The sequence below is a fragment of the Carya illinoinensis genome, chromosome 5, assembly GCF_018687715.1.
Source record: "Carya illinoinensis cultivar Pawnee chromosome 5, C.illinoinensisPawnee_v1, whole genome shotgun sequence".
NCBI lineage: Eukaryota > Viridiplantae > Streptophyta > Magnoliopsida > Fagales > Juglandaceae > Carya > Carya illinoinensis.
Window position 1 is genome coordinate 37750820 of NC_056756.1, and position 10122 is coordinate 37760941.

Sequence of the window (10122 nt, forward strand, 5' to 3'; positions counted from 1 at the left end):
CGAACAAATTTCCTAAAGTTGCATCTAGGTCATGACACGTCAAAATCTGAAGGCGATGATCATGATTATTACAAGTATTAATGGTAAAATGTTTTTAAATGATATTTTATGTGGTGGTGAAAAATGGGAAAATGATAAGAAGACATTGAAGTTTTGGATCATGTGTCTTTTTTTTTTTTTTTTTTTTTTTTAAAGAGTCGGGACCATATGTCCAAGAGTGGCCCCTCCCCAATTTTATTAAAAAAAATCCTCACTTTAGGCGAAGGAAAGCCATGAATACAATCTTAAGCAAAAAAAACATCTTAAGCAATCAAAACAAACTACCCACAAAATGTTCTTAATCTAAGATAAGGACATCCACCCTTATCTAAACGGCAAATGCCCCTAAGATGCATAGGTAAATCCGAGCTTTTATTCCAAGTTTTATTAACGCCAGTAGCTCCCAATCTAGCAAAACCATCAGCCAATGAATTACTCTCCCTATAAACATGTGTAATCCGAAATGTTATTCCTTGAAGAAGACATAGCAACTCCTCCCAATAGTCTTCCAAATACCAAAGGCCACATCTCTTCTTCAAAAACCAGTCTATCACAAGTTTGGAATCCATCTCGATCTCTATCTTGTCTAAACCCAAAAACCGGACACACCGGATTCCTTGAAGCAGCCCCATAAATTCAGCAAAATTATTGGTCCGATTCCCAGTGCTTAGAGTGAAACCAGAAACAAAATTACCTCCAAAATCTCTAATCACTCCTCCTGCCCCCGAAGTACCCGGATTACCCATTGAACTGCCATCCACATTCAGTTTATACCATCCTTTCTGGGGTCTCATCCATTTAATTGTCTTTGTCATAATCGGTTTTGGTTTATACGGTATACGAAAGCTCCTCAGAATATTCTCATCCCGTGATGACCACTTTGGTGACGCCTTAAGATTTTCACCTACCGAAGCCACCCAATATACTATCGACTGCCAAATGGTTTGGATAGATTCTTGCCGATTCTCCATTCTAGCAGTACATCTACGATTCCATAATCTCCAGGTGATGATGCTCGGCAACATGCCAATTAATTGGCCACTTTGAGAAGAAGTTTTAGCACGCCTATACCAGGACTCCACCTTTTCTCTCCATGTTTTGCCTTGCAAGCATGGCAGCTCTAGCTTTAAAGCACACATCCTCCAAATTTGTTCTGCAAATTCTCCGGTAGCCAAAACATGATTCTGGTCTTCATAGTTCCCTTCCCTGCAGCAGTCGCATTTGGATGCCAACGGAATTCCTATTCTGCACACTCGATCATCCACTGGAAGACAATTATGTTGAGCTTTCCACATGATAATAGACATTTTCTTTGGTAAGGCCGGATTCCACAGCCACTTAGCCCACGGTAAGATTGGACTTCGTAACCGAATACATTCCCAAGCGGATTTGGTTGAGAAATTCCCATGAGCCTTAGGAAGCCAAATAAGGACGTCGTTCCCCTGTTTCACCCTTCCTAATTCAGCAATTATTTTTTCTATTGTTTCCGCCCCTACCAACTGATCAAAAACCTCCACCTTCCAACCATTTTCAGTTTTACAATCGGTTAAAGATAATCCCGGTAGTTCTCTGACTGCATGTGCGTTAGAGAGAGGACCATCCGAAAGCCATTTATCATGCCAGAAAGATAACTGTCCATCTCTGACCTGCCATTTTGAATATTTCTGTACTTCTGGTAGATTTTGTAAGAGCGTCTTCCAGAATTTAGACCCTTTTAATGGATCCACAATGGAAATATGCTTTTGCCGAACATATTTAGCGAGAAAGAACTTCGACCACATAGAAGTACCATGTAACAAATTCCAGACCAACTTCATATGTAAAGAAGTATGAACCTCTTGCAACTTCCGTAACCCAACACCCCCTTCCGATACAGGTCGACAGAGATCCTCCCAAGCCTTCCATTTCTTTTTCGACCTCCCATCTCTTACTCCCCAAAAGAAGGTACTGAATAAACGCTCCAATTTTTTTATCACCCCTTTCGGAGTATGCAAGATAGATAGACAATGAATTGGAATGCTTTGTAATACCTGCTTTAATAAAATAAGTCGAGCACCACTGGACAAAAGCCTAGTCTTCCACCCCTCAATATGATCTCGTACTCTGTTTATTATCCCTTCAAAATGTGCCATCAAAAGTCTACCTGCCACTATAGGAATTCCCAAGTAATTGAATGGTGTTGTTCCTTCACTAAACCCAGTCGTACGTAAAATCCGTCGGCGCTGAGTTAAAGACATATATTTAGAGAAAAAAATAGAAGATTTTCTCTCGTTCACTATTTGTCCCGACCATTCGCCATATTTCTTGATAACCATAGAAACAGCCTTCAGAGATGTCTTTCCACCATTTGTAAAGATAACAATATCATCCGCATAAAGTAAATGGGAAACAATTGGTGCCCCCCTCGGATGATAAAATGGTTTAATCTTCCCCAGTTGTATTTGTTGCTTAATCATCCTTGAAAGGATTTCTTCCACTAGAATAAAAAGATATGGAGATAACGGGTCACCTTGTCGCAATCCTCGACCCCCCTTAAAAAATCCCTTCGGGATTCCATTCATAACCACGGAATACCAAGGAGTGGTAATACATTGTTTTATAATTCCACAAACCTCGTCAGAAAATCCAAAGGAATTCAGCACATGTAAAAGAAATCTCCAATCAATGCTATCATATGCTTTCGCCATATCAATTTTTAAAACAACATTACCCCCCCGAGCTGGCTTATTTAAACCATGGAACATCTCTTGTGTGAGACTAATATTTTCAAAAATACTCCGACCTTTGATAAAAGCTCCTTGTTCCGGCGAAATAATTCTGGATAATATTGAAGATAATCGAGTAACCAGAATTTTAGAGCATACCTTGTAAAACACTGAACATAGGCTAATCGGACGAAATTTATCAAAGCTAGTGGGATTAGGGATTTTCGGAATTAATACCAAGAATGAGGCTGAATAAAATCTTGGTAGCATGCCACCACTGAAGAACTCTTCCACCGCCTCAACAACTTCCTTAGAAATGATCTGCCAACATGCTTGGTAAAACCCAGAACCATACCCATCAGGTCCTGGGCTACTGTCCACTGGAATAGAAAAAACAGCCTCCTTAATTTCCTGTTGAGATGGCACTCGACACAATTCTTCATTATCTGATTCAGTTACCACCTTATCAACCAGACCTTCTAAATTAGGCATGTCACCCATTATCCGAGCCTCCAAAAAATTTTTAAAATAATCAACCGCCCCATTGTGTATTTGTTTGGGAGAAGTAAGAAAATTTCCATCAGCTAACTGCATCTTAGTCACTTGATAATTATTCCGTCTACTCACTGCTCGGAAAAAAACAGGGGAAGCTTCACCCTTTGGTAACCAAGTTTGTTTAGCCTGCTGAGATAACCTCTGTTCTTCTCTGTCCAGCCAGACCTTTAACTCCAATTGGGATGCCATCAAATCCATCTCCTCCTCTTGAGAGTAATAACCCTGTAGATTCGTCTCAATATTCTTAATACGCCCTTCCAGCTCTTCAATATGCGATGCAGTCCTTCCGAAAACTTGTTTATTCCAGATCCTGAGAGCAGCTTTTAATGTTTTGAGTTTAAAAGCTAAAGTAGACATTGCAGACCCCGACCCTTCTGTTGACCATACCTTAGAAACATACTCAAAAAAGGAATCATGTGTAGTCCACATTTGCTGAAATTTAAAAGAAGGATACCCATAAGGCACTACCTTCCTGGACAGCGTAAAAAGCATGGGGGCATGATCAGACGATGTTCTAGTCAAGTAGGTAAGATGAGCATCTGGGTACTCATCACATCCTGATGCATTAAGAAATCCACGATCCAGACGAGCCCAACTGCGAGTAAGATTCGCATGTCCATTACACCACGACAACATAGACCCACTGAACTTCATCTCCATTAAGCCACATATATCAATAGCGTTATTAAAATCCTCAATAGTTGCTGAAATTCTGGGCCTACCTCCGCGTCTTTCACTATCATTTCTAATGATATTAAAATCGCCAACTACGATCCATGGCACATTCTGCAGATTAGTTACTTCTAAATCACGCCATAACCGCCTTCGTTCCTGGTAATAACATTTCGCATAAACTATAGTCATTAGAATAGTTTTCGAATTTTCCACCATTGTGATCGTAATAGACTGATCTCCCATGGCCTGCACTACCACATTAGTTTCATTTTTCCACAGCAACCAAATCTTTCCCCCCATATCTTCATTTGAGACACAACTATCATAATTATATCGATCTCTCCATACCTGAATGCGATTTTGAGAAAGCATAGGTTCAGCAATCATAAGTACTTTAGGCTTCGACTTTACAATTAACTTCTTCAATCTGTTTCTTGACGTACCCAGGCCCCTCACATTCCAGAATAAATATGAACTAATCATAAAGAAAATCTAGAGGGTTTGCTTTTAACCCTTGTAGATCCCCTTATCTTAACAGTCTTAGTTTTTTTTCCTTTTCCAATCTCTACTTGTACTTCAGAATCGGATATAGAGTCCTTTCCTTTGGCCAAGTGTTCTGCATGTCCTTCCATTTCGGATTCTGAGCAAACCTGAAATTCCCCTTCCTCTCTGTCTGTGAGATTTTCCTTAACTATATTCGGTTCATTCATTTCCACACTATTTCCGAATTGATCCTCCATAACAGTCAAACCAGGTTCCTCCACAACCCCAGCCACAATCATACAATCTTTATCTTCCCCCCCGGTATATGTTTCAGCGATCAATGCATTTGCATGTACCTCATTTATGACTTCCATCACAGTAGGCATATTCTGTATATCAGGACTGTCCTCCTGTAGTAAATCCTCCTTCTGTGCACCCACTTCCTTCGGAGGATAAACCGGTACTAACTCTTCAACCCCATCTTGAACCAGGGTACTCTCAGTTTGCTGATTGTTTACCTGATTATTTGTTTCACCCTCTTGCATCTTCAACGGATCACTTGTTTCTCCTTCTTCAAAAATCACCATACCTTGTTCTATATCCTTCTTCTCCTCCTTTTGAATGTTTTCCTGATCTTTGCTCATCCGAGTCGAATCCATCATCCCTCCATTCTCTTTATGATCATGATCCCTCTCCTTTTTCCGTCCGTTTCTTTTACAGGTCTTCTCATTATGTCCTTGCATATTGCACATTGTACAGTATGCAGGTAGCGTTTCGTATATCACTTGCTGCATAAAACTATTCGGCTGTCGAGGGATACCAATCCAAAACGTCCTCAATGGCTCCTTTGAAACATCCATCTCGATACACACTCGTGCCGCCTCTGTCCGAGTAGCACATTTAGTAGGGTTATCCCGTTTCAAATATCTCCCAAGGGGAGCCGTAATACATCGCAAAAAAGAATCATGATAGTAGTTGGGGGGAAGACCAGGCAAAGAAATCCAGACAGGCACAAAGACCGGTTCTTTATCCTCATGAAATTCTGTGGTCCATTTGAAAACACGATATATCACACCATTTATATTTGTCGCCTCCCTCGTCAAAGCCTTCACAAAATCCTCCTCAGTCGATAACCTGATAAAAACGTTATGAGGCCTTAACATGGAGGAAACAATAGGTTGCTTGGTGAGACCCCATCTGGCACGAATGAAACTTCTGATCGAATCTAGCGAAGGCCGCTGTCGTAAAAACTTTAAGACAATCGAGAATCAAAAAGGAGCCGCCGATTTATCTATTTCATCCTTGGTGAATAAGACACACACCTCTCCATCTACAGATTTTGGAGCCCGGAAAGGAACCAAAACCTCAGGCAGAGGTTGTGGAGAATCTTGAACCAATTCTGCAAATGAACGTAATCGAACAGGAGTCGTTGCCGAGATACCCTCGGCAACAGCCATGCAAGCAGCCTAGCAGCTTGAGCCTAGCGACGTGCAACCCTAGCAGCGAAAAAATCTGACAACTTAATTAACTAACGAGTACTTGGATCATGTGTCTTGAATTGTTTATTGGCAATGAAATTAAGAGCAGTGAAAAAAAGGTATGCGTAGAAAACTCACGTTACAAGAAAAATGAATCGATAGATTATATGTGATGAGAATAATTATTTAAAATTAAAATAAATTTATTTTGACAAAAATTCATCATAAGAAATAATTAGATATAACTGAGTAGTTTTCTTGTAATGTTATATTGTACGTAGGATTTTCGTTCTTAAATCAGTTTGGATAAAGAATTTTATGATATTAATTTTATATAAAAAATATAGAATTATATAAAGATATTTAATTATTATTTATATAAAGATATTTAATCATTATTTTTAATTATCTATATAATACACTTGAAATGATTCAACTTCTGCCTCTTAATGTTAAAAAATCCATCCATTTTTTTACCAAATTAATTAAAAGGGGTTTATTTCCTTCCATAGGTGCTCTTCACTTCTCTTATTTGATGATCAAACATGAAAAAGTTTTTAATAAAAATAACTAGCTAAACCTCATGATTAGATTATAACTAAAATTACATTGAACATTCATGAATTTTAAATATTGTTTTGCATTTCAGACATTTGAGAGTTAAGCTACTAGTTTAAAAATGAGTAATGCTAGATACAATTATGAAATGCGCAAGTACCATACAATCATTTTAAAAAAAAGTGGAGTACACTAATAAAAAAATAGTTTATTTTAATGTAGGTCGGGTATTTACTCTTATTTTTTTTAAAAGAATTGCGCGACGCTTCATGCACACCAGTCCATAATTGCAAATATTATTTTTCTTTAAAAGTTGAATTTTTGATACTCTTAGTATTTTCACTTTTAATTAGGATATAACCCCTTATCACTAATCTCATCAAAACTCTAATAAATATATACAAAATCACATGAATTATACCCACATGAATAAATACATGATGACAACGATTATCATGAAGTGTATTCTATCCATCTCTCAAGTTGGAAGTGTCAAAAGAAGCATATAAAACTATGGATCTAATCCAAATAAAACATATAGAAATTCAAAAAAGAGAGAAAAAAAAATCGTGTACCTATTAAAAATAGAAATAATTTGCTCATCAGCTGGTTTAGCAAACCCACACCCCACGCCCTACGTGGCAGATTGGGTTCACTAACAAGTGAACCGGTTTTGCAGCTCAGTCCCACCCGAAGCCTGAAACGACGATTTCCCCTTCCTTCTTTCGCTCTTCTGCAGCTCCCCCTCCATTCCTTCGCTCTTCTAAGTGATTTCTCTGTGATTTGATGGCTGGTATAACGCCAGCAATGTGCCGTTGCACAGCTTAACGTCCGTGTAGTAGATCCCAACAGAGCTGGCTTTTTGGTAGTGGATTCCGATCATGTTGTCGCTTTATAGATCTAAAAAAATACTTAAGGTTTTGAACTCCGATATGCTTCAATTCCTTGGTTCTCAAATTCATTGGAAGTGTCAATTGATTTTCATTTTTCAAATCAAAACTCTTGTTGTAGAGCCTAAAATCTAGGTGTAGTCATTGTGACCATTGGAGCTGCAATCTAGTTTTGCTTAACATTTCGTTAATTTCAGTTTGTGAAGAAAAACAATAAGAGGTTTTTGGTTGAGTTTTCAAGGGTTTATGAAGAAGTAGGGTTTATGAAGAAGCAGAAGAGTTTTTGAGGATTTATGGAGAAACATAAAAGCTTTTGGATCGTGATGGAGAAGTAGTTGAGTTTCATATATGGTGAGAGGAAGAAGGGCAAGGACTCACTAGGAAAAAGGGGCTACTTGCCCTTTCATTTGCTTCGTACGGATGATGAACAACATTGACTTCTAAGTAATTTTTGAATAGAGGTTGAGATGATTTTCAGAACGAATGGGAACAGGTGAGACCGTGAGGATAGAAGAAAATGATGTCGCTTTTGTCAAGTTGAGGCCTCTGATGGCGATTGCGTTGACTGAGCAGTTTGTTGATTCAGGCTTGACAACGAGCTAGAAGATGCCTATAGTGACGGCGACGAGGACCAAGAAGATGGCAGTGAGGCGATCTTCAACAAGTAAGAAAAAAACTAAAAGCCACATTAGGTGTGGGGTGAGGGGTGAATAGTGGCTTATGTATATCTCTTCTCTAAAATGACTTGTGAGTTAATTAGATATCAAATGCCTCTCCCAGTTAGCCATTCAGGAATATATATATAGCTTTGAATATTTCCATCTTCTTATTTTCAATGCACAAGATTTCGCCTTTTGTGCATGAAGGCGTAACCATCTAGAACTAAAATTGAATGAGCTTAATTAGAAATGTATCTCTTTCTCCCATTCTTAGTTTATTTCTTATTTTTTTTAAAAGAAAAATTTGAAAGTTGATAGGAAATGCCACCTCATAATAGTGAGATAAAAGTATTCAAATGATAATGTAGTATGTATAATTTTTAATATTAAACATATTTCTACGTTCGTTAGGACTAGAACTGAAAATTATAAGGCTTAATCCGTACAACCAACAAAAAAAGAGAGATTGAGCATATCATTTTTCACAATGTATTACAATCATCTAAATTTGATCAATTCCACCTCATAACATTTTGCGCTTTGAGAATAACTAGAACATAAATTAGAAATTAGTCAAATACCATTACTTTTATTATTTAATAGGAAAATGAGAAAATCTAAACAGAGTTCGGTCTAGAAATTTTACACTGCACACCACGATGTGAAAAACCTGGTTTGGGTGCCACGTCATGGCTATCAGATTTGTTGCAAATCACACTTCTTCCTATTCCGCTCTATACTCATCTCTTTTTCTAGTGCTCCTCTCTCTCTCTCTCTCTCTCTCTCTCTCTCTTCCTCTTATGCTCTTCTCTCTCTCTCTCTCAGTTTAGGTTACCAGTTCGAAACTCTTGTAGAGTCCATTCCATTATTTTTCTTTCCCTTTTTGGCTTCTCTCTCCCGCCGATGGCTGGTCTCTCTTTTCTCTCTCAATTTCAAAAATTGAGCTCACCCCTCTATGATTCTAGGGCAAAGCCAACCCCATCTATAAGTCTCTCCCCTATGTGTCCCTTGCAAACTCCACCCCTTTCTCTATCTCTTTTGCAAAATCGAGTTGATGTTGAAAAGAATCCCCCTCGCATCTAGATCTTCATCTTCATTGAGTTCTCGATTCTCAATTGTGATTTAAAAATCTAGGCTATTGTTATTATTTATCTTCTTATTGAATTCTTGGTCTTTGTTATTCATGGCAGATATTCTAGGTTCACATTGGTGACAAAGTAAGTCTTGAAAAAAAAAAAAGAACGTAAGAAAGAAGTTGAAGGAACGAGGATAAGCAAAATGAATAAAAATGTCGTGTAGAAATAAAAACTCAAAACGGCAAACTTACTGTATTTGTAAAACCTAACTTGGTATAGGTGTGTAGTGTAGGGCTGCTCAAAGGAAAAATTGTTAGGAAAATATATATAGAAATAAGAATGAAAATATCTTATTTAATTCATTATTGGGATTATATTGGAATTTGAAAGTGAGTACACAATTACAAAAAGAAAGGCACACATAATTGGAAGCCTATGCAAAAAAGAAAGTTTCGTCTCTCTCAACTCCTACCTGTGCGCACGCCTTTCTCATGGAGAGCTCTTACTCCTCTTTATTGGTTGTCACATCCTTTAAATCACATAATGCTTCAACGTGATTGTTGTTTGGTCTTTTAGACCTATTTATTCCATATTGCTTTTTTATGCACATGCCTTAGGCACAAAATCCATGCATAATTTGTGAGAAGTGCATCAAATTGAGCTCCCATAGCCTCTCTCCATTCTTGATGTTCCACAACTTCAGAAAAGCATGTAGGCTGCTCGAGTGGTAAATTAGTTGCAAAGAAAATTTTGATAGGATGCTTGAAAGAGTAAGAAAATTAAAAGCTTGTGCATTGACATGGGCAAAGGCTACCTAATTTGGGCTATGTAGTCAATGGAGAAGACATAGATTCAGAACTGGTAGAATAGTTCCAAAATACATATCTAGGAGAGGACACATCATAAATAGGTAAGACATCAAAATTTTCTATATATAACTTATGTATCAAGATTATTGCCATCTGCTGTCGTGGTTTGTGTTGAGATTGTGAATTTAATACATT

General features: G+C 37.9%; 1 protein-coding gene across 1 annotated transcript; it reads right to left on the reverse strand.

Annotated features, from left to right (window-relative positions):
- Window positions 1-320: 320 nt before the first annotated feature.
- LOC122310314 lies at window positions 321-5914 on the reverse strand. Its single transcript, XM_043124210.1, has 3 exons — window positions 5780-5914; window positions 4544-5695; window positions 321-4322 (listed from the first exon to the last, which is right to left on the reverse strand). Exons 1-3 carry the CDS (start codon window positions 5912-5914, stop codon window positions 321-323), a joined length of 5289 nt encoding a protein of 1762 aa, XP_042980144.1.
- Between the last annotated feature and the right edge of the window lie 4208 nt (window positions 5915-10122).

Excerpts from the sequence above, each read along its gene's own strand:
- LOC122310314 (XM_043124210.1), bottom strand. The coding sequence starts at position 5,914 with ATGGCTGTTGCCGAGGGTATCTCGGCAACGACTCCTGTTCGATTACGT. Across the intron at positions 5,696-5,779 it reads CAAAATCTGTAGATGGAGAG|CGGCCTTCGCTAGATTCGAT; the intron begins GTGTGTGTCTTA and ends TTTTTACGACAG. Across the intron at positions 4,323-4,543 it reads TATCCGATTCTGAAGTACAA|GTATGGAGAGATCGATATAA; the intron begins GTAGAGATTGGA and ends AATCGCATTCAG.